General features: G+C 37.5%; 1 protein-coding gene and 1 pseudogene across 11 annotated transcripts in view; one reads left to right on the plus strand and one right to left on the minus strand.

Annotated features, from left to right (window-relative positions):
• Positions 1-26,067, minus strand: part of PBRM1 (polybromo 1) — a 184,168-nt gene that overhangs the window by 86,443 nt on the left and 71,658 nt on the right. For all 11 annotated transcript variants that reach the window (XM_037797937.1, XM_037797922.1, XM_037797930.1 and 8 more), the window contains 3 exons: positions 25,747-25,852; positions 22,065-22,707; positions 7,580-7,791 (listed from right to left, as the gene is read on the minus strand). In XM_037797937.1, the coding sequence (XP_037653865.1) occupies positions 7,580-7,791; positions 22,065-22,707; positions 25,747-25,852 (961 nt within the window). The remainder of the gene's footprint in view (positions 1-7,579; positions 7,792-22,064; positions 22,708-25,746; positions 25,853-26,067) is intronic.
• On the plus strand, positions 15,228-15,896 carry LOC119505333 (annotated as a pseudogene).

The following is a 26,067-nucleotide window of genomic DNA, read 5'->3' on the forward strand; positions in this document are numbered from 1 at the left end:
GAGGGGTTGGGAGAAAGGATGGCTAGGGCACCACAAGATCCTACAGTTATTAAGTTGCTTTTTTCTTGATTCCGCACTTGCTCTGTTACTATTCTTTTGCTCTGTTACAAATCTTTTAACTATTTTCTGTATCTTTGAGAAAGATGTTTCTTTCAGTTCTTGCTGGATGTTTAAAGCTTCTGCTGAGGGGTACGAGAGTGGACAGAGCCCTGAATCTTCTCACTCTTGACATTTTTTGATTGGGTCAAAGTTTTTGTTTTTTTTTTTTTTTTTTTGAGAAGTTTTACTTCATTATGATTTCCTGACCATCTGTGGTGACCTGACACCCCACCCTTGAGATCTTTCAGGATTTTCTCTTGGACCCCAATATTCTAAAATGTCAACAATGACTGGCCAAATCGGACTCATTTTATAACTGTTGCAGTTTGCTAATGTTGCTGTTATTGCAAAATACCAGAAATGCATTGGCTTTTGTAAAGGGGGGTGGTATCTGGCTACAAATTTACAGTTATACAGCCATAAAAGTGTCCAGCCTTTGGCATCAACAAGAGGACACCAGAACTGAAGAATGGCTGATGGTGTCCGGAAAATCTCTGTTAAACGGGAAGTCATGTGGCTGGTGTCTGCTGGTCCCGGGTTGTATTTCATTTCTTCTCAGCTCCTGTGCATGCTTAGTTTAGCAACTCCAAATGTCCTTCTGTCTGCAACTACAAGCATCTCTGAGCATCTCTGTCAGCAACCAAGTGTCTCTCCAAAAGTCTCTCTCAGCTGCTCTTGGGACATTCTGTCCTCTCTTTAGCTTCTCTGCAGCAATCTCTGGGCTAGCATCTCAAAGTGTCAGCAAGCATCTGGGTCTGCTCCTTTTAAAGGATTCGAGTAAACTAATCAAAACCCATGCTGAATGGGTGGGTCCACGCCTCCATGGACATAATCTAATCAAAAGTATCACCTACAGTTGGGTGAGTCACATCTCCTTGGCAACAACCTAATCCAAATATTCCACAAGACTGGATTAAAACATGGCTTTTGGGGGAACATAATATATCCAAACTGGCACACTAACCCTCTGTGTTAAGCATTTGATGGGCTCTCTCAATCTGGAAAATCATATCCTTCAATTTTTGAGAAATTTTCTGATTATTTTTTTTTGGTGATTTCTTGCCCTGTTCTTTTTAGGAAGCCAGTTTTTTAGATTCTGAGCCTCCTGGACTGATCTTTTATTTTCTTTCATTTTTTTTTCCCCCTTGTCATTGTTGCTTTTGTTCTATTACCTGGGAGATTTTTTTCAACTTTATTTTCTAATTTCTTCCCTGAATGTTTCCATTCTGCCATCACAGTTTTAATAACTCCCATTTTTTTTTTTTATGAACATTCACTTTTTTTTTAATAGCCTCCTGATATTTTACAAATGCAGTATCTTGTCATCTCTGAGGATCTAAATTTTAGTTTATTTTTGTTAAGTTTTCTCATGCTACCTTCACCGCTATTTCCTCCGAAGTCCTTTCTTCTTTTTGTTTTCTTCTTTCTTGTATTTTAGAGACTCTCCTTAAATATTCGGTGATCCTTAGTTAACTACTTCTATTTAAGAGTAGGATGCTGAAATGTTGATTAGAAATTCTTTGTGAATAGATGGAGTTGGCCGATTATTAGATTCAATGGAGGCCTCCAGATGTTATTATCTTTAGTTTTTCCTCAATGCCTAGTCCATTTCTTAAGAAAAAATCCCCCCAGGAGCTATAAGTCTGACAGCGAGCATTCTAGGAGCTAAGTAAGCCCCACTATTTGGTAGAAATTCTTTCATTTAATCCCCCTTTTCAGAATTTTATGCCAACCCTCGGGTCTGTCTGGTGTTCCTGAGTCTAGAGTTTTTAGGAGGAACAGTCACAGGCAGGGTTGGGAGCGTGATTTGGAGGTTCTACTCCTTTTAATTAGACTTTCAACTATTTGTTTTCAGCCCATTCTGTGGCCCCTAGTGTTCTAATCCCTGTGCATTCTGAGGCATAAATTGGCCAGTTGGTTTTCAATCATTGCTGGCATTAAAGCCAGTGTTAGTCATGTACCTATTTGTTTTCTAGCTTCCAAATTTTAATCGCCACCATCTCTTCTTCCATTTCTTCCCCCTTTTTTTGAGGAGAGTGGGTGCTTTTATGTTTACACCTTTTGTTCTTGTTTTTAAAAACCCTTTCCATCATTCTAGTTATTTTGGGAAGCAGTAGCAGCAGACATTTATGTAAAGTCTTCTGTGTTAAATTGAAAATTCCCTGTATTGTTTTATCTTTGTTTACTTATTCTTGATTGAAGAGTTCTGGTATTCAATAAAAAACTGTGTGTACATGATCTTTTAGTTTCCCTCAATTTCTATCTGTTGTTAAGAAACTTCCTCCTGGAAGTTGAAGGCTGACTGACATACTCAACTGCCATCCAATTTTTTGGTGTTTTGTTATGTTTTAATGTTCATAAGATAATCTGACATAGAAGGATCTGAAGCAGACTGTAGTGGCTTTATAGATAGCAATAACTAGTTAAAATAACTCCCAGAGTACACTGCTTCTATAGCCCCTCCTACTGCTGGCAAAGCACCATTTCTTACCTATTTTCACTATCTAGTCACATGGCACTGTTGGGAAATGTAGGCTTTGAGTTAGTGCAAGAAAAGAGGCATGAAGAGGGAAGTTTTAGTCTATGCAGCAGGGCTTCCTTCCTTCTAGTCAGCAAAAGCCCCAGGCTCAAAAGATAGGTACAGAGGGATGAGAGCATGTTAGGGATTGAATTGTATCCCCCCAAAAGATATGTTCAATTCCTAATTCCTGGGCCCGAGAATGTGTTCCTATTTGGAAACAGGATCTTGAAACATATTATTAGTTAAGAAGAGGTCAAAATAGATTAGGGTAGGTCCTAACCCACTGTGCTGGTTTGAATGTATTATGTCCCCCAGAAAAAGCCATATTCTTTGGTGCAATCTTGTGGGGCAGACATATTAGTGGGGATTAAGTTGGAAAGTTTGGATTAGGTTGTTTGCATGGAAATGTGCCCCACCCAACTGTAGGTGATAACTCTGATGAGATATTTCCATGGAGGTGTGGCTCCACCCATTCAGGGTGGGCCTTGGTCAGTGGAGCCATATAAATGAGCTGAGGGGCAGAGGGAACTGAGTGCAGCTCAGAGTGGCATTTTGAAGAGGAGCTACAGCCAAGAGGGACACTTTGAAGAATGCACTGGAACTCAGAGAGGAGCTTCAGCTTACAGAGACACTTTGGAGATGGCCTTTGAAAACAGGCTTTTGTTCCGGAGAAGCTAAGAGAGGACAAACACCCCAAGAGCAACAAAGAGTGACATTTTTGAGGAGCTGAAGCCTAGAGAGGAACGTCCTGGGAGATAGCCATTTTGAAACCAGAACTTGGAGCAGACGTCAGCCACATGCCTTCCCGGCTAACAGAGGTTTTCCGGATGCCATTGGCCATCCTCCAGTGAAGGTACCCGTTTTTTGATGACTTACCTTGGGCACTTTATGGCCTTAAGACTGTAACTGTGTAACCAAATACAACCCCTTTATAAAAGCCGATCCATTTCTGGTGTTGTGCATTCCAGCAGCATTAGCATACCAGAATACCCATTATGACTGGTGTCTTTATAAAAAGAGAAAATGTAGGCATGGTCAATAGGAGAGAAACAGAGAGGGAGAACATGACAATGTGACAGAGGCAGACACTGAGTTACGCTACAAACAGAAGCATGCCATGGACTGCTGACAAGCCACTGCCAGAATCCTACAGACTTTGGAGGAAGCATGGCCCTCCTGACATGTGGATTTCACATGCCTCCAAAACTGTGAGATAATAAATTACTTTTGTTTTAAACGATCTAATTTGTGATACCTTTTATGGCAGCACCAGGAAACTAAGAGAGAAACAGAAATCGCTTATGCTTTTTTTCCTTTGTGTGGGTTTTTCTACCATAGGCTTTTGAGATTGAGTGAGTGGAAACATTTCTTGGTACTTAAGAATCAATCAAGGGCAGAGACCAACTATCTTTTAAAACTCATTACTGCCTTTATTCTAGAATGCATCACTAGAACAGACAATGAATGGGTTTACATATCATTGCTAAAAAAAACCATGAAGGAAGGCAGGCGCCATAAATTCCTGCTCTTCCTCTCATTAAATCTAAGACCTTAGAGCAGTGGATCTCAGACTTAACTGTGCATCAGAATTACCTAGAGGGCTTGTTAAATATCCACTGCTGGGTCTCAACTCCAGAGTTTGTGAATTAGCAGGTCTTAAGTGGGACCAGAGAGTTTATATTTCTAATCAGGTGATACTGATGTTGCTTGCCTAGATGTCACATTTTGAAATGGCCTTAAGAGTATTGCAAGAAGCACTTGTTGCTAATTTTGCATTGCCCGGAACCATGTCAACTAAACTTTAAAATCATAACTCTAAGTATACCAAATGCTGCACGGGAACAACAGCACTAGGCTCTTGGATGGTCCTGAATGTTATAACCAGCACAGCACTGATATTTCCTTTTTTTTTTTTTTTTTCCCTCTTTTCTTTCATCATTGATTTCTGCTCTAATCTTTATTTCCTCCCTTCTACTTAATCTGAGTTTAATTTTCTCTTTTTCTAACTTTTTGAGGTGGAAGCTTAGATTATTGATTTTAGCTCTTCCTTTCTAATTTAAGTGCTAAAGCTACATATTTCTTTCAAAGAACTACTTTAGATATATACCATAAATTTTGGTATGTTGGGTTTTCATTTTCATCAGTTTTCTAATTGCCATTGTGATAGCTTCTTTCACCCATGGATTATTTGAAGAGTGTTGCTTTATTTCCAATATGCAGCTTTTTCAGATTTCCTTCTGTTACTGATTTATAATCTAATTCCATTGTGGCTGGAGAACAAAATTGGTGATTTCAATCCTTTAAATTTTTTGAAACTTGTTTTAGGACCTAGCATATGGTCTATCTTAGATAATGTTTCATATGCACTTGAAAATAACTTGCATTCTGTGTTTGTTGGTTTGAGTGTTCTACAGATGTTCTACTAATTACTGAGAAATCAGTACTGAGAATTCTAACCATAACTGTTAAACTGTCTATTTCTCCTTTCAGTTCTGTCAGATTTGCTTCTTGTATTTCGGGGCTCTGTTGTTAGGTGCATATAGTTTATATACATTTATAAATACTGCATTTTCCCTCATGCATTGGCCATTTTTGTCTCTAGTACAATTTCTTCTCTTAAAGTCCATTTTATCTGATATTAATATGGCCACTTCAGCTCACTTATGGTTATTTTTTGCATGGTATATTATTTCCCTTCCTTCACCTTTCAACCTACTTGTGTCACTGAATCTAAAGTGTCTCTCATAGACATCATATAGCTGGATCATACTTTTAAAATTCAGTCTGATAATCTTTGCCTTCTGATTGGAGTTTTTAATCTATTCACATTTAATGTCATTATTGATATGGCTGGATTTATGTCTGACATGCTATTTATTTTCTAAACATCATGTGTTTTTTGTTCCTTTTTTCCTCCTTTGTTACCATCTTTTGTGTTAAGCAAGTATTTTTTGGTGTATTGTTTTAATTCCTGTGTTGAGGTTTATTACTATTTTTTTTTTTTTAGAGGTTGCTCTAGGTATCACATTAAGCACCTTTAATTTATCACAATCTACTTTTCAGATAGATACTGACTTAATTTTGTTAAATACTCCAACTTTGTTCCAGTATGGCTCCACATCTTGCCTTCCTCTGTGCTATCACTGTCACAGATATTATACCTGTAAATGTTATAAACATAACTGTACATTTATAATCATTGTTTTAAAGAGTCTAATGTTTTCTAACGAAATTAAGAAAAGAGAAATACACACAGAATCTTTTATACTTACTCACATTTTACCATTTCTTTAGTCTTTCCTGTGGATTTGAGTTATTACTTGGTGTCATTTCCTTTCAGCCTGAAACTCTTATTTTAGTATTACTTATAGGGCAGGTCTACTAGCAGTGAATTTTCTCATTTTTTGTTTACCTAGGAATGTCTTTATCTTGACTTTACTTTTGAAGGACAGTTTCACTAGATAGGCAATTCTTGGTTTACAGTATTTTTTTCCTATCAGCACTTTGAATGTCATTCCACTGGCTTCTGGCCTCCATTGTTTCTTGTAAGTCGTCAGATTGTTTCCTTGTACACAATGAGTCATTTCTGCAGCTTTCATGATTTTCTCTTTGTTTTTCAGCTCATGTATTAGACGTGATTCTCCTTGTGCTTGTCTTATCTGGGGTTCTGGGATCTGTAGGTTAATGTTTTACATTAAATTTGAGAAGTTTCCAGTCATTATGTCTTCAAATATTTTTTCTGCCCCTTTCTTTCTCTGTTCTCCTTCTGAGACTCTCATTACAGGTATTTTAGTACACCTGACACTCGGGATTATTCCTGTGTCTGCACAGCTGGTGGATCAGCTGATGATTTAGGCAAACTCTGTGCTCAAACAACTCAAGCCTGTTCAGTTTCACTCTCTGTGTGGGTTGGGGAATGCAAAGTTGCAGTCAGTTTTCAAGTATCTCTTGCATCTCCCCAGCACATGCAACATTTTCTAGTCAGCAGGAATGTGGAGAGCTGAAATCAGGCTTTCTACGGCTCTCTCATTTCTAGGATCTTTCTCAACCATTGACCATCACCTTTGCCTAGCAGGTTCAACCCATTCATTTCCACATCTTCACTTTTAGCTGGCAAAGATGGGGCCTGCCATCCTATCCCCCATCCCTCACCATCCCAAACAAGTACATCCCCACCAGAAGCAAAGTTGTTGGTTTTTACAGCCAGTCCTAACCTGGTAAAACTACTTTGCCCACCAACCAGGTTTTATCTCCTCTTCTTTTTTGGATATGCTATCACTTACAAGAATTTACTACAAAATAGATTTATTTTATTTTCTTGTCTAAGGATAAAAAAAACCTGCAGAGGAATTTTGATGCTAAAGACTAATGTAACTTTTTGGAAAGCCGTGTATTCTCAGTACGTATGTGAATGCATGCTTCACTTGAAATATCAAATTTGTGATTCAAATTTCCACTGACAAAATATCTCTAAATTCTTGTAAATGACTCAAAGCAACAGTTTAGGTTGATGTGATTAAAATAAAAACTTCCTCATAGGAATGTGGCTCAACCAAAATATCATCCATCCACTAGTCTGTTCTAGAGTGCCCATGAAGAAAACCATGCTATTGAGTGATGTGGCTGAAACTTGATGCACTCACTGATGAGAATGCTTTCTAGCCCTAGCTAGCTTCTTAGGTTTTTATATACCAATAATATTAAAAGCTATTAAGCTCCCATACTTGTGAATTGACTCTCTTTCTGGATACGAGATAATACCTGTGTCATGTGTAACTTCCAATCTTTTGAACAAACTGATAATAATAAAAACATTCTTATCTTACCATGTCTATTATGAAAGTCAACACCACACGTCTTCATTTACAAAAACAAGACTCTTCTCCACAGCTAATTATGAGACCAGCTAGAACAGAGTATAATATTTCTTCATATTTAAAAAAAATGAAAAGAACCAACCTCTTTTTTCTTCTTCTCGTTTTAGTTTATCTTCTTCTATTTCTTTTGGTAATTTTTCCTTTTTCTCTTTCTCCACATCATTATGCAAATGTTTTGTAGTATAGCTGAGAGCTGGTGAAAGAAGGATCTCTCCATTTTTGCAGAGTTCATCACGAATTTTAATAAAAAACTGCTGAAGTTCTACTGCATCTTCATAGATTTCAGAATCTGTCCTATAACGGCATCAAGAACATCCATTGACACACAAACTACTTTTATACACCTTGATTATGTGTTACATTCTATTAAATATTTCTTTAATATGGTAATTGATACAATGGTATTTCTATACAACTGTAAGAAGGGTATCTCCTTAAAGTTTGTTAGGACGGAATCTGAGGTATCATCAGACCATGGTAAACCTCATTCCCATCAGTTTCCTTTTCCTGAAGGCCCACTCCTTGTAGAGCTCAAGTAAAAGGAAAGGACTCATACAACTCCCTATGGAGGTACATGGCACATGCATTTAATCAACTCTGACAACAGAAGGTAGCTGCCAAACTCAAGGACTATACATGAGGCTCTGCACCAATCCAACACTGACTTACATCTAACCTTTGTATTAATTTTAACTTTGCCTTAACTGGAGACCAATATAGTGTATAAAGTGTTAACAAAACATATAGGCACTGAAGTCATCAATATTAGTAGACGTAAGACATCCCCTGAAAAAGCGTCTCCAGAGAATCAGCAAATAAAAGGAAAATCACCACTTCTTAGAACTTTGGAGGATGGCAGAAATGGAAGAACCCCACAAACACTGAACAGAAGAAAAAGAAAAATATCAGGTAAGAAACTTCTGTCCCAGACCCACTGGTCTATTACCCTTCCCGTCACTCAGTCCCATGCAGCTTGGGAGTTGTGCAGAGGCAGTAGCTTACCTCCCTACCGCCATGGACACAGAATACAGAGGAACTCAAAGCAGTGAGTTAGAACCCCATGCATACCCAAGTCCACAGAGACCCAGGGTGGAACACAAGTCTCTAAGTCATGCTGCATACAAAAGGGCCCCTAGGGGGTAGGGGTGAGAGAAGAGAAACCGCAACAGAACTGTTGGAAAGAGGTGTGCTCATTCAAGCCAGTTTCTGTTAGCTGGATGACCTAAATGCAATAAGGACTTTTCTGCAGTGACCCCCTTTCTGGATTGACCCTTTTGGCTCCCCAGGGTGGGACACTCTAACAGGGAAGAAACTGGAGGAAGACAAGCCTCAGAGAAAAAAAAGGGGTGGGGATTAAACTGAATTGTTGTAAGACAGGATGGGTTCCAGAAATGAAAAATGTTAAGAAAAAGGGGGCACTGAGTGGAAGCTGGGAGAAAATTCTGCCCCCAAACAGAGCAGATCTAGATTCCTAGAGAAGGAACAGAGGAAAGGAAGCTTTCTCCTGGAGGTGAAACAAACAAAAAGTGCAATCTTAAAAAGTACACTGCACATCCAGGGCAAGAATGAGTTGAAGAAGATCTGACGAAATCTGATCAGTTAAACTCAGGCATGTCTAAAGGGCCAGAATAAGTTTTACCAAGCATCAAAGAAGAGCTTTAACACAAAGCCTATCAACAACAAAACCCCTGACAAGAAGGAGACACAGACCTGCACAGTTAACTCATAAAGATAATCAGACGTGCAGACATAAGCAAAAAATTACAAGGCATATGTGCCAGTTCAATGTATTATGTCCCCCCAAACGCCATTATCTTTGATGCAGTCTTGTGTGGGCAGACATATTAGTGTTGATTAGATTCTGAATCCTTTGGGTGTTTCCATGGAGATGTGATTCAATCACCTGTGGACAAGACCTTTGGTTGGATAATTTCCATGGAGGTGTTGCCCCACCCTGATCTTGTGTGGGCAGACATATTAGTGTTGATTAGATTCTGAATCCTTTGGGTGTTTCCATGGAGATGTGATTCAATCACCTGTGGACAAGACCTTTGGTTGGATAATTTCCATGGAGGTGTTGCCCCACCCATTCAGGGTGGGTCTGAATTAAATTACTGATGCACTATATAAGCTCAGACAGAAGGAGCAAGCTTGCTACAGCCAAGAGGGACACTTTGAAGAATGCACAGAAACTGAGAGAGTACCTGCAGATGAGAGACAGTTTGAAGATGGCCATTGAAAGCAGACTCTTGCTCTGGAGAAGCTAAGAGAGAACAAACACCCCAAGAGCAACTAAGAGTGACATTTTTGAGGAACTGCAGCCTAGAAAGGTATATCCTGGGAGAAAACTATTTTGAAGCCAGAACTTTGGAGCAGACACCAGCCATGTGCCTTCCTAGCTAACAGAGGTTTTCCAGACACCATTCGCCATCCTCCAGTGAAGGTACCCGATTGTTGATGCATTACCTTGGACACTCTGGCCTTAAGACTGTAACTGTGTAACCAAATAAACCCCTTCTATAAAAGCCAATCCATCTCTGGTGTTTTGCATTCTGGCAGTCTTAGCAAACTAGAACAGCATACTAAGAAACAGGAAGACATACCTTAGCTAAGGGAACAGATTAAAATTTCAGAGAAAACACAGAATTTGGGACAACTAATCAAAGAAATCTCCTACTTCAAGGATATGAAGGAAAATATGCATAAAGAGATAAAGGATATTAAGAAAAGAATATGTGGGCATAAAAAAGAATTTGTAAGTACAAAAAGAAACATAATAGAAAGTATGGTCATCAAGGAATAATAGTAGAGATTAAAATTATACTAGAGGCAATAGCAGAGTTGAAGAGGCAGAAGAAAGAACCAGTGAACTAGAAGACAGGACAATCGAAACCATAGAGTCAGAAGAACAGATAGAGAGAAGCATAGAAAAAAACTGAGCAGTGTCTTAGGGATTTGAATGACAGGATGAAGTGCATAAACATATGCATTATGGGTGTCTGAGAAGAAGAAGAAGAGGGCAGAAAGAATATTTGAGGAAATAATAGTTGAAAATTTCCTAACTCTTATGAAAGACATAAATATACATGTCCAAGAAGTGCAACATACTCCAAACTGAATAAATCCTAACAGATCTACTCGGAGACACATACTAATCAGGATGTCAAACGCCAATGATAAAGAGAGAATTCTGAAAGCAGCAAGAGAAAAGCAATTCCTCATATACACGGGACTCTCAATAAGACTAAGTTCCAATTTCTCATCAGAACCCACGGAGGCAAGAAGACAGTGTTATGATATATTTAAGGTACTAAAAGAGCAAAACTGCTAGCCAAAAATTCTTACTGGCAAAACTGTCCTTCAAAAATGAGAGAGACAATCTCTAACCTTTGAGATGCTGATCCCCTAGCATATAACCTGATAGGTCTCTGGAACAATGCATATCTCTGAGACACCTGAAACTCAGAGCTAGAGCTCGGCAGATATGAATGTCAGTATTAGTGCATACAGCCACTGTCAAAAAAAAAAAAAAAAAAAAAAAAAGCTGAAAAAGAACCCAGACTTCAATTAGTGATATGAATGAAGCAGGTCTGGTTAAGACCAGGGCAAGCCAGGCCAAAGGGTAAAGGTTAAAACTGATTGTGTTTTAAAACTTCAACTTCCATATGAGACCAAGGGAAAAGATATCTATTTGGTACAGGATCTAAATTTTCTAAACGGTACAACTCTACAGTCTATTTGTTCAAACACCACAATTGCATGGAACTTTGAATAGGAAGTGAGATACGGTAGGTGAGTATAGGCTGGAGTGAAATAGTGACACATCCCAGAGTAATTTGGGCAGATAATAAAAAATATATTTACAGTCTCCCCCTCCCCAGCCCCGAGGATCTGGGGGAAGGTGCGGATGTGTTGGACATCCTCACCTGGACTGGTGTTGATGTTGTCACAAACATTGGGACTGGCGATTTGATGTGCTGAGCCCTCGATCATGGGACTTGCCCTTATGAAGCTCGTTACCGCAAAGGAGAGTCTAAATTTGCACGTAATTGTGCCTAAGAGTCTCCCCCTGAGTACCTCTTTGTTGCTCAGATGTGGCCCTCTCTCTCTGTAACTGAGCCATCTTGACAGGTGAACTCGCTGCCCTCCCCCCTACGTGGGACCCAACTCCCAGGGGTGTAAATCTCCCTGGCAACGCAGAGTATGACTCCCGGGGATGAATGTGGACCCGGCATCGTGGGACTGAGAGTATCTTCTTGACCAAAAGGGGGATGTAAAATGAGACGAAATAGTTTCAGTGGCTGAGAGATTTCAAATGGAGTCGAGAGGTCACTCTGGTGGACATTCTTATGCACTATACAGATAACACCTCTTAGGTTTTAATGTGTTGGAATAGCTAGAAGTAAATACCTGAAACTACCAAACTCCAACCCAGCAGTCTGGACTCCTGAAGACAATTATATAATAATGTAGATTACAAGGGGTGACAGTGTGATTGTGAAGACCTTGTGGATCACACCCCCTTTATCTAGTGTATGGATGAGTAGAAAAATGGGGATAAAAACTAAAGGACAAATGAGGTGGGATGGGGGGATGACATGGGTGTTCTTTTTTCACTTTTATTTTTTATTCTTGTTCTGGTTCTTTCTGATGGAAGGAAAATGTTCAGAGACAGATTGTGGTGACGAACGCATAACTATGTTATCATACTGTGGACAGTGGATTGTATACCATGGATGATTGTATGGTGTGTGAATGTATTTCAATAAAACTGAATTTAATAAAAAAAAATAATAAAAAAAATTAAAAAAAAAGATGCAACAAAAAAATGTCAATATAAAGGCATCTAGATACACATGAACTATTCAAAATAGTTCTGGAAATAGATGATGCTGAAGTCATACAATTAGAGATAAACTGTGTCATCCTTGAGTAGCTCCAAGTTCTATTTATCAATCTTATTAAATGGGGGTGGCTTCTTTCATTAAATTCTTTGGTATGTTAAAAAAAAAAAAAAAAAAATGAGGGAGACAGAGATGAGCCTGGACCTGGCATTTTGGGATTGAGAAAATCTTGACCAAAAGGGGGAAGCAAAATGAAACAAAGTTTCAGTGGCTGAGAGGTTTCAAATGGAGTTGAGAGGTCACTCTGGAGGGTATTCCTGTGCACTATATAGATATCCCTCTTTAGTTTTCCATGTATTGGAATAGTTAGAAAGATATACCTGAAACTATCAAACTGCAACCCAGTACCTGTAATTCTTTAAGACAATTGTATAACTATGTAGCTTACATGGGGTGACGGTGTGATTGCGAAAACCTTATGGCTCACACTCCCTTTATCCAGTGTACGGATGGATGAGTAGAAAAATGAGGACCAAAACTAAATGAAAAATAGGGTGCGATGGGGGGGGCATGATTTGGGTGCTCTCTTTTACTTTTATTTTTTATTCTTACTTTTATTCTTTCTGGTGTAAGGAAAATTTCAAAAATTGATTAGGGTGATAAATGCACAACTGTATGATGGTATTGTGAACAGCTGATTGTACACCATGGATGATTATATGGTATGTGAATGTATCTCAATAAAACTGAATTTAAAAAAAATGAGGGAGAGTTTAAAATAATCGCAGATAAAAGAAACTGAGAGTTCATCAACAAAATACCTATCTTACAAGAATTACTAAAGGGAGTTCTGCAGGTTGAAAGGAAAAAATAGGAGAGTCTAGCTTGGAGTAATGTGAAGAAATGAAGATTATCAGCAAGGGTAAATGGAAAACCCAACAGTACTGTAAACTCAATACACAATACTACTCTATAATTCCTTAAGAGTCAGGCTACACTCCTCGGCAGGGGAACTCATTGCCCTACCCCCTACGTGGGACCTGACTCCCAGGGGTGTAAATCTCCCTGGCAACAACAGGATATGACTCCCGGGGAAGAATCTGGACCTGGCATCATGGGATTGAGAACATCTTCTTGACCAAAAGAGGGATATGAAATGAAACAGAATAAAGTTTCAATGGCTGAGAGATTTCAAATGGAGTTGAGAGGTCACTCTGGTGGACATTCTCATGCACTATATAGATAACCCTTTTTAGATTTTAATGTATTGGAATAGCTAGAAGTAAATACTGAAACTATCAAACTCCAACCCAGTAGCCTGGACTCTTGAAGATGATTGTATAACAATGTAGCTTACAATGGGTGACAGCATGATTGTGAAAACCTTGTGAATTGCACTCCCTTTATCCAGTGTATGGATGAATGGGTAGAAAAATGGGGACAAAAACTAAATGAAAAATAGGGTGGGATGGGGGGGATGATTTGGGTGTTCTTTTTTACTTTTATTTTTTATTTGTATTCTTATTCTTTCTGGTGTAAGGAAAATGTTCAAAAATAGACTGGCATGATGAATGCATAACTATATGATGGTACTGTGAACAGTTGATTGTATACCATGGATATCGTATGGTATGTGAATATATTTCAATAAAACTAAATTTAATTAAAAAAAAAAAAAGAATAGAAAGAACCCCTACAGGTGCTCTGCTTCAGCATGGCATATGGGGTTGTGTGTCTATATAGCCCTAAAAGCAACTAGATAATGCTGCTTAAAAAAAAAAGTCAAGTTACAACTGAGCAAGAAAAAGGCATATTTCCTGATAATGGATATGCAAAAAACAAAGTGATAAGACGGACAAAATGGACATAAAGTAGGGAAACAGAGGGATACAGAAAACATGTATGCTAATGAAGCTAAGTTGGCATCTTCTCAAATTAGTAGGTTATAAAAGTAGGTTGTATAATATAAACCCCAGATAATTACAAAGATATTCCATGTAAATAGTAACCAAAAAAGAGCTGAGGTAGCTATACTAATATTGGACAAAACAGACTCTAAGTCAAAAGCTGCTGTAAGAGACAAAGAAGGACGCATATATATATATTATATTAATATATCACTATTATATATTAATAAAAGGGGGAATCCACCAAGAAGAAATAGCAATCATAAATATGCAGTATCTCAAATACATGAGACAAACACTAGCAAAACTGAAGGGAGAAACAGACACCTCTACAATAATGACTGTAGACTTCAATATATCACTCTCATCCATAGGTAGAACATATATACAGAAAATCAATAAGGAAACATAGAACTTGAACAATATGATAAATGAACTGGACCTAACAAACATACAGAACACTGCACCCCAAAACAGCAGGATATAAATTCTCAAGCGCACATGGATCATTCTCCAGGATAGACAACATGTTGGGTCACAAAACAAGTCTCAGTAAATTTAAAGAGACTGAAATTATACAAAGCATATTCTCTGACCATAATGGAATGAGAAAGGAATCAATAAGTGGTGGAGAACTGGAAAATCCATAAAAATATGGAGGTTGAGTAACACTCTCTTAAACAATCAGTGGGTCAAAGAAGAAATTGCAAGGGAAATCAGTAAATATGTTGAGACAAATGAAAACAAAGAACAAAACATACCAAAACTTATGGGATGCAGTGGAGGCAGCATTGAGAGGGAAATTTATAGCCCTAAATGCTTACATTAAAAAAGAAGAAAGCGGCCACCTCAGCAGTAAGTGGAGACACAAGCAGCTCAATCTTTGGGACCTGTGATAGAGGCATAACTGTTATCGAGGCAGTGAAAGTGAGGATGATGCCTATGCCTGTCCAGTGTTAGTTCCTTACAGCCTGTGAAGATGGTGTTACTAACGATGATTGTGTGAGTGGCGTATGGGCTCCTGCTGGCTGCCTCAATGCAGGAGAACAGTATGGCTGAGACCTTAAACAGTACCAGACTCAGGCTAAGCAACTCTTTCGAAAACTGAATGAATGTACATCACCAAATGTACCCTGGAAGCAGGAGCCATGACTTTTCACTATATTATTGAGCAGGGGATGTGTTACTTGGTTTTGCATGAGCTGCCTTTCCTAAGAAGTTGGCTTTCCTAAGAAGTTGGCTTTTGCCTACGTACAAGATTTGCACTCAGAGTTTGATGAAAAGCGTGGGAAGAAGGTGCCCATTGTGTCTAGACCTTATTCCTTTATTAAGTTTGATACATACATTCAGAAAACCGAAAAGCTTTACATCAAGAAATTCGTGCTCGGAGAAACCTAGGCTCCATCAACACTAAATTGCGAATGTGCAGAGGATCATAGTGGTCAATATCGAAGAAGTGTTACAAAGGGAAGAAGCACTCTCAGCATTGGATTCAAAGGCTAACAACTTGTCCAGTCTGTTCAAGAAATACTGCCAGGGTGCAAAGTACTTGAACATGTGTTCCACTTACGACAAATTTGCAGCAGTAGCTTTATTTTTCGTCATGTTAATAATGTTAATAGTGTATGTGTGATTCTGATGGCTGTGAACTAGTGAATCCAGTCACTGGAAAGGATAAACTAGAACACCACAGGAGTATGTTTTCAGGAAGCTGAGTTCACAGGGATGTGTATTAGAATCCAAGTGGAGCTTCTGCCTCTAAAGACCTTGCAAGAAAAGACATGTCCTGAAAATGAAAGGTCATACCTCATTTAATGAGGATTAACCCTATGTAGAAAATCTCTTTTGGGGACAGAGGCTTTCTCTGGGTGCTAAGCCATAGATGTTGTGAGAGATCAGTAGATTGTCTGCTTTTTTTTCCCCCTTCCAGTGTTTTACATTTTTAAAATAGCACTCACAGGGGCATTCGCATTCAAAAATGAAGCCATCAGTGAGATTTGGTTTAACCAACCTATACTAGCAACATTCTGAATTCCTTCAGAGAAAGCAGCCCTATGTGGAGTTTTTAACATTCCTTTTGTTGTGATTTTCCGTAATCTGAGTTTTTGATGGCCTTTCAGACAAAACTCTGGTATGTGAAGGTTATTTGCCATGCTGCACAGACTGGAGTTTTACAATTGCAACTAAAAGAATAAAATATCTATGAATAAATTTAACCAAGGATGTAAAGGACTTGTACCCAGAAAATTACAAAACATTGCTAAAAGAAATCAAAGAAGACCTAAATAAATGGAAGGGCATTTTGTGTTCATGGATTGGAAGACTCGTTATCATTAAGATGTCATTCTTCCCAATTCAACACAATCCAATCAAAATTCCAACAGCCTACTTTGCAGAAATGGAAAAGCCAACTACTACATTATATTTGGAAGAGTAAAGGGCCCCAAATAGTGAAAAACATCTTGAAAAAGAAGAATGAAGTTGGAGGACTCACACTTCCTATCTTTAAAGCCTATTATACTGTGATTCGCTCAAGAAAGCTGGGAGAGTCTAAAAAAAAAATAATAAAGCATATTAAAAAGCTTGGTACTGGCACCAAGGATAGATATAATGACCAATGGAATCAAATTGAGAGTTCAGAAATAGACCTTCACATCTATGGTCAATTGATTTTTGACAAGACTCCCATGTCACTCAAGTGGGAGAGAGCAGTCTCGTTAACAAATGGTGCATTTGATATTCAAATGCAATAGAATGAAAGAGGACTCCTATCTCACACCATATACAAAAATTAACTCAAAATGGATCAAAGACCTAAACGTAAGTTTTTAAGAATGAGGGCTATAAAACTCCTAGAAGTAAATGTAGGGAAACGTCTTCAGGATCTTGTGTTAGACAATGGTTTGTTAAACTTTATACCCAAAGCACAGCAATGAAATAAAAAAATAGATAAATGAGACTTCCTCAAAATTAAAAACTTTTGTGCCTCAAAGGACTTTGTCACAGAAGTGAAAAGACAACCTACTCAATGAGAGAAAATCTTTAGATACCACATATTCGATAAAGGTTTAATACCCAGAATATATAAAGAACTCCTACAACTCAACAAAAAGACAAACAACCCAATTAAAAAATGGGCAAAAGACTCGAATAGACATTTCACCAAAGAGGAAATAAAAATGGCTAAAAAGCACATGAAAAGACGCCCAACATGACTAGTTAACAGGAAAAGCAAATCAAAACCACAATGAGATATCATTTCATATCCATTAAAATGGCTACTATTAAAAAAACAGAAAATTACAAGTGTTAGAGAGGAAGTGGAGAAATAGGAACACACATTCATTGCTGGTGGGAATGTAAAATGGTACGGCCACTGTGGAAGACAGTTAGGCAGTTCCTCAGGAAGCTAAGTATAGAATTACCCCATGATCTGGCAATTCTGCTACTTGGTATATACTCATAAGAACTGAAAGCAGGGATGGAAACAGACATTTGCACACCAATGTTCACAGCGGCCAAAAGATGGAAGCAACCCAAGTATGCATCAACAGATAAATGGATAAACAAAATGTGGTATATACACATGATAGAATATCATTCAGCCATAAAAAGAAATGAAGTTCTGATGCATGAGACAACATGGATGAACCCTGAAGGCATTATGCTGAGTGAAATAAGCCAGACACAAAAAGACAAATATTATATGATCTCACTGATACGAACTAATTATAATAAGCAAAGTTACAGAGTTAGAATCTAGAATATAGGTTACCAGGGGATGGACTGGGGATAGAGAATGGGGAGTTGATGCTTAATTTGTACAGAATTTATATTTAGGTCGATTATAAAGTTTCAGAAATAGATGGTGGCGACAGTAGCACATTACTGTGAATGTAATTAACAGCACTGAATTATATTCGTGAATCCGGTTAAAAGGGGAAATTTTAGGTCATATATATTACTAGAATAAAAATTAAAAGATAAAACATAGGACTGTATAACACAGTGAACCCTATTATTCATGACAGACTACAGCCAATAGTACAAGAATGTTCTTTCATGAACTTATAACAAATGTATGACACTAATACAAGGTGTTAATAATATGGTGGAATATGAGAAGAAAAGATACCTAATGTAAATTATGGACTATAGTTAATAGTACAATTTTAAATTCTTTCATCAGTTGTAACAAATGTACCACACTAATGCAAAGTGCCCATAATTTGGGGGTAAATGGGAACACTGTATTTTTTACATGATTTTTCTGTAAACCTACAATTTCTCTTATTAAAAAAATTAACAATAATAATAAAAAACAAACAGATTTGGGCAATGCCCACTTTCTTCTCTAGCATGGTTGCCTAGGCTGGTAGAACAGAGAGAATATTTGAACCTAACCTGCAAAACCATGAAGGTGTCCTATAATGGTTATAGGCGCCAGAGTCAGTGTTCACTTTAGTTTCCCAGAAAAACCTACATAACTCTGGGGAAACAGCAGAGGTGACACAGGGAGAGATGGAAAAAATTTACCTGTATCATATTCAGAACGTTTTGAGCCTTTTTCCTAATTTGTAAAATGTGGGTGCGTACTGAGGAAAATATGCTTTAGAATTTCGAGTAGACGGAATTACTATCTGTAATATGTTGTGTGGTCTTGAGGAAGGCTTAAATACAACTCTATTAACTAAGAACTCCAGGGACTGAAAAATTATTCACAAAGCTACCTATGGACAAATATCTTAACGGCAGTCTGGGGAAGGCACAGGGGAAGCCCAGCCAGCTGCCTGTTGACAAGCCATTAGAGTATCAAACCTCAGCAACGTCTCCAAAATGCCTCTCTCCAATCAGGAAAGGTAAGCTGGCAAACAACCAACCAAAAAACACTGTCAATAACCTAAATGGACGTTTTTGGAAAGGTTTTTAAAAATCTTTTCAAGTACTGAAATACTTGTAGGGAAGCAATAAAAACTTACCAAGGGAAGATATCCCTATGACACTATTTTGATGTCTTTTTTCCGAATAGAGATATTTGAAGCCTGTTCACTTGAAATGTCAAATGGTAAATTCATCTTATGACAGCTTACAATTTTAAGTATAATATTAAAAACAAAATGCACTTTTGGTAAGTCCATGTTGCAGTGAAAGGGCCCATTCATAATTTTATCATGTCACTTGGTTTAGTACAGGAAATTTTGCACAGGTGTCACTATACCTGACATATTCGTTTTCTGTCTTGTTTATTTAAACAAACTAATATAAAGAATTTGCTAATCTAAGAGGCCAGGTTTCTCTGCATGAGCAAGAACTAAAACTCAAGAAAGAAAAACAACTCTTATTATCCTTAATTGGTGGACAATCATTTTACGTAAGACAGACATTTGGCAGAAGAAAATAAAGGTTACAGAAGGCTTCTGATGCTTCCTTTGCCCTTATCTTTCCATGGGTCCCTTACCTGCAAAGGAGTTAGAGGGCTTAATCCAAGAATACTGCCAGCAGGTTAGGAAAACCAGCAGCCAAATGGCATGAATCAGCTCTGAACTGATACTGAATAATTCTGGTCAAAACAACAGCCACCTGAGTGAATTTTCTTTTCTGCTATGCCTCACTGTTCAGAGTACTTCTGTGTCAGGCTGTGAAGTCCTAGGTGATACTGGGTAGCAATGGTGGGTAGGGGTGAGTGGTGATGAAGAATGAACACTGTTAGAGATCAACCAGGAAATCTACTGCATGTAGACTTCTTCATTAAATACATGAACTTAGTATTTATAGGATGCTGATCTTCTTTACTGGCTAGTAGATAAAGCCATGGTTTATCATGCACTGAACTGATGCATCCCGTCTCAGCAAGCATGGGGTTAATTTGTATTGAATACAGTAAGCAGTCACAATGGTACCTTCATCCAAAAAGGTAAGAATGGCTTCTCTTATGCTTTGCAGTAATGCTCAGGGCATGAGAATGAAACTGCGTGCATTATCTCATACAAATGTACCTTGGACCCAACCTCCCAGGCCTCAAAAGAAAAGCAAAAACCAATGATGTCAACAACAATGAAAAGAGCTAATTTTCTGGACATACAAATCTGCTTAATTCTTAAATAAATATGTCATCTCTACAAGATATACAAAGTTGCTAATAATCTTGGGGAAGTCACTTGAGACAAATGCTCTTTGGAGGAATCACAGAAATAACCCTAAGATGTCATGGGAGGGAGGAGTGGCTTTAGACTTGATTACTTAAGTAGACTGAGAACAAAAAGCATGGAACTCTAAGATTCATGAAAGCAGGGTTTCTGTTTTGTTCAATGGTATATCCCAAGCACCCAGAAGATGCTCAGTAACTGGTAGCCATTCAGTAAACATCTGTTAAAGAAATGAACAACTCCTGCAGATTGTGACTGCAAGATGTTCCTCATCTTTCTCTTTAATTCCACCCCCACTGTCCAAGAATAAAGACCATGTCCTAAATGTATCACACCAGAGCCTCCCCCATCTGGCCCCAACTCTACCCTAGTGTCCTGAACTCACCATATTAATTTCCTAACCCTTTGCTCGTATCACTCATCCTATCTGAAACATCTTCCTCTCAGATTATCTGAATCCTTCCTAAACTCCCATCTTTCCCTGGAGCCTCATGCCTTTCAGAAGAACTCTAGGCTACAGTTTCTTACTCCTTACTATACTACCTTCACTAAATATCAGGTCATTATATATTATCATATGTCTGGAATTATTTTTTCCTAGGCATAGGCCCTGTCTCATCCAACAGACTTCAAACTCTTCAGAGCATAGAGCTCGAGCATTATTATCCATAGCTGTGATCCATAACTGATGTCTTAGTGACTGGCTCAGCAGCAGCCCTCTGCAGTGGGGAACAAGATGAGCCAAAACATTTATTAGCTGTGTGACTTTGGGCAATTTACTTCTCTCTGCCCATGCCTTGGGTTTCTCACGTGCAAACTGGAAGATTATCACCTATCGAGAATGGCTATAATAAAGGTTAATAAAGGTTAGAGATTATTTACATAAAGAGACTAGCATGATGCTTTTACAAAGAGCAGGTGCTTAGTAAGAATAGCAAATGTGACTTTTTCTTTCAGGGTCTTAACCAGCTTCACAGATTCCCCAGCTGGAATTACCCTCCATGATCGTGTGCACTGCCTAAAGGTCTAGCTCTCAGCATGACAGACTATGAGCTCCAGAAGGTAGGATTTATTTTCAAGAGTATAACGAAGATACAGTGTAACTGCTGAATTGAATTTGTCTTAATAGTTGAGTATGCTATTTACAGTGTGAGAAAAATATACTACAAATCAAAACTAGAAGGAAATTGAATGTTTCTTTGACAGCATTTAATGTTTGCAGAGAGAAGCCACTTTAGGTTCTTGGAATGGTGGTCAAAATTAAATCAATCTAACCTCAAATTGACATCTTGAAGTTATTTTGTTTAAAATATTTTTGGATTGAACTTTAAAAGAAAAATCATGTTACTATTTCTAATTTAAGTATTTACTCCTTTAAAAATCATGTCCTGCAAAAGGCTGTATTTTAAGAGTTTATTTTTTTCAAAAGACCTTCAGTTTTGACTTACTCCTTTTCAATGGCTCTCATCTAGTTAATTTATTAGCATGTCTTCTCTCCCCCACAGAATATACTTGCTCTCTAGAAGTTTTGGCTAATTAGAATTCGGAGAAGGATCCTACCAACTGTAATTATATACTTAAGCTGAAATAGTACATCACAGCAGTATTCCTTCTTCTGTTTTTCATTATATATCATACCTTCTCAAAGAGAAGTGGCTTAGAAAACATACCGATTCATCCTTCTTGCCCTTTCCAATACTTCGAACATATGCTCTTGAAACAAATCCAGCCGCCGGTAGCGATTATTTTCAACATTCTTCCTAATTATGTCAAAAGTAAGGGGAGATTTGCTTGGAAAGCTGGGATCCACAGCAGGAATTTCTGCTAAGGAATCACTGTAGCATCTTCCCTCATCATCCTGATGACTCATGACTGACACAAAAAGATTGTGAATAAGCTCCTGAATAAGCAAGGTCACATTTGGGACATGAGAATCCTCATCTCCCTCCAGGTCTCTCCGAGTTTCAAGCAGTACTTTGTGTAGGACAAGGGCATCTTTGTAGATCAGAGACTCGGGTTCATTATATGTACAAGCATTGTTAAACATCATGACGAAATCTTCAACCATAGAGTCAATATCTTGGTACTTGTTGGCCATCATGTGACTTCTAATTTTTTCCATGTCCATGGGCTTTTTGATGGTCAGATAGTAGTCAGGCAGCTCGGATCTAGAGGGAAGCCTCAGAAATATGGCACTGAGGCGACGGCCCCTCTTATCAGTATAGTTCTTTACAGCTTCATAGACTTCATTTAGTTTCTGCTGCATTGGAGTCATATATTTAGATTTTTTAGGAGAAATGCCACTCTTCCTACCTAAAGAAAGAAATTTAATGTTAAATGGGTAAAATTAAATAAATGAAACTAAATTTGTATACATTTGGTGGCATAACCACAAGAAAGAGAATATTCCAAGTGATTTGTAAAACATAATAATTAGCATACCTCTAGTAAAATATATCCCAAATATGAAAAAAAAACTGGAAAAAATTTAAACCATTTTTGGTAATCATATTTTTGGTGGAAAAACAAATACTGTTAAACTGAGACTGTTGTGAACAAGGTGGAATCAAGCAAATTGGTAGCATGTTACATTCTAATCCCATCACCTCTGGTATCCTTGAGAACTGAGATTTTCATTATGGGAGAAAAAGAGATATCAATGAAAGACACAGGAAATTGAGTAAACATCTTGCAGCCTTGAATCTCAATTCAAAGTGTCAGTATGAACTTATGATGCATTTTATCTTTAATTATAGACACACACACACACACACACACACACATTTCCTAGCTATCTCTATTAAAAGTGCTTAGAAACAATGACCAATTCTGTAGGAAAATAACCCAGACAATAGTTTTAAAGTATTAATTCCCATTAAGAGGCTGGGTTCCTTGGCAAACGTCTGATTCTCAGTCAGTAAAAGATGAGCCTGTATATCCCCGAAACACCAGAGAATAATGAATCTATCAACTGCTTCATACCAAAAGAACATAATAAGCCAGAGAAGAACAACGTGAGCAGCGGTAAGGATAATAACTGCAATGGGTTAAAACCCAGCAATACATTTAAATCTAGGAGTTCTTAATGATACAAAGAAGCATACAAAAAACTGAGTAAATGCTGGAGGATGTTAGAAAACCAATGCATTATTCTGAAAACTGGTAAATAAAGGGGAAAACAAATGAACAACAAAAATCAAGCTTTTATCTTCCCTTCAACAAACACCACACCACTGGATAACCAAATGGATAAGCCAAAGTTTCTCTATACAGAAATATTCCAGTTAATAAATGATCAAGAAATGATAAAAATAATACTATCACCTATTTTACATTCCTTTATAAACTAATGAAGTGAGCACCAATAGTTGTTAACAAAACAGAAAGAAACAACCTGACAACATGTGCCATCTGATGGAAGGACAAACACCACCTATGACGCTGTCTTCTGTGCCAAAGAGAGGGGATGTGGGATGAAACCTGAATCTGATTAAGCCTCTGGCCCTAACTCTGAACTTATAAGAAATACAAAGGACAGAGGATCATGTTCGACTACAGCAACCGGATGCAATTTGCAAAACCCAGACTGTTGGAAATTACGGTAGGAACTCAAGTTCTTGAACAAATACACTGCAAGAGGGAAAAAGAGAGAGAGGTGGGGGGAACTTACAGATTAAAAGAGATTTAAAAGCAATATCAAGGAAATGCAATGTCGGACCTTATTTGGATTCTACCTCACCAGACACTATGCCCCAAGATGTGACACAACCTAAGTGTCGAAAACCTCTCATGAAGTATACTTGAAAAGATGAAACTGAAACTAATCAAGCTTTTAGAGTTAACTTCCATTTACAAGACATAAGTATGATAAAGGAAAAAGTTAAGGAAGCAAACTGATTAATCCAGAACTTAGGATACTGCACAAGTGACCTGGTTTCTTCAACTCATCGGTGGCAGGAGTTAAAAACATTAAGGACTGCATAGATTGCAAGAGCTTAAGGGCATAACAATGAAATGTAATATATAGCACTTATTTAAATCATGATTTGAAGAAATCAATTGTAAAAACACATGTGTGAGACAATCATCAAAATTTAAAAACCTTTCAGGTATTACATGAAATCAAGAAATTATTGCTAATTTTGTTAGGTGTGATAATGACTTCACGGTTTTTTAGGAACATGTCTGCATATTTTAGAGATACATACTAAACAGTGTAGAAAAGAAATGACATGATTGGATTTTCTTTACAATAATTTATTTAAAAAAAGAGAAAAAAGAGGATACAAGAAATAAGAATGGTACAATCTTGATAAATATTGAACCTGGGTAACGGGTTCATTGTACTATTCTTTACAATCATATGTTTTAAATTTTTCATAATAAAAATAGAGAAATAAAAAGGAAATTAACATTCCACATTGAAATCTCCTTTTTGTGGACTTTCAAATGCGTATTTATTTACTTATATATTTAAACAGTTACTGTTAAATCTACCTATCTATAATTAGTTTCCTAACTCAACTTATATAATTCATTCTAATTTTAAAAGGTATTATTGTCCCTAAAAAAGTAGAATAAAAGGTTTGCATTTATTCCATTTGATCTTTTTGAAATTAACAAATGTTTCAACCAGTGTGCTTTTAAAATTCCATGAAAAGATAAGTGCTTTAAGAAGGAATCATCACTCAGCAGTGAATCACAAGCAAAGCTACTGTGAAAATCAGTTTATAGTCATTTCATATTAAAAAGCATGGTTGGTGCATGGTTGGTTCATTTTTTTCCTTCTTTTTTTTTTTTTAAAGCAAATATAGCTCTAAAGAACACCTGACATCACTGTCATTTGCTTGACATTTATTTTATTCACATATTTTAAACAAGGCAGAAACTTCTTGTTTAGCCCAATGGTTTTAATTATTTCTGTGGCCTTCTCTTTCCTTACAGCTTTGAATAAAACAAATAGTCACAGACCACATTCAAAGGACATCTCTAACCTTTCATATTTCAGTATAGTAAGAGCACTGGGATTCATTTTCAATTCTGGTAATCACCACATAAACAGACATACAAAAAAATAAAAAAATCTGCCACTGTACTCTTCCAGGCATCATATATTGTAACTACTTAACATTTACAAAATATCCATAGCATTCAAGAAAATAACCCCCCACACATTCTTTACAGTTTATTTAAAAGACAACAAAAGAGAATGTTTGAGAGGAGGAAAGAAACTCCATGCTGAAGTGCTAGTGAATTCAAATATATTCATCCATTAGTTTAATATTATTTCAGTAAATCAGTAATCTATCCTTGTCAGACTAAACTGAATAACAAAGTGTGGGGCTGCCTTACTTAGCTTGAGTTTGGGAGAAGCCATGTCATCATCATCAGGCAGAGGGCCCAGTTCTTTCCTTTTGTCTTTGAGTAACTTCTCCAGGATGTGCGCATCATTGTATACCTATATTCCATAAAAACACTTTAAATTATTTTCTTAGAGAACTTTTTATTGAAATACAATTTGCCTCCATAAAGAAGTTTTAATAGGTCAAGCCCTTGATCTTGGGGTTTGCCCTTATGAAACGTGTTCCTGCAAAGGAGATGCTAAGCCAACTTATAATTATGCCTAAGAGTCACCCCCAGAGAACCTCTTTTGTTGTTCAGATGTGGCCTCTT

Source organism: Choloepus didactylus, chromosome 1 (genome assembly GCF_015220235.1).
Source record: "Choloepus didactylus isolate mChoDid1 chromosome 1, mChoDid1.pri, whole genome shotgun sequence".
Classification (NCBI taxonomy): Eukaryota; Metazoa; Chordata; class Mammalia; order Pilosa; family Megalonychidae; genus Choloepus; species Choloepus didactylus.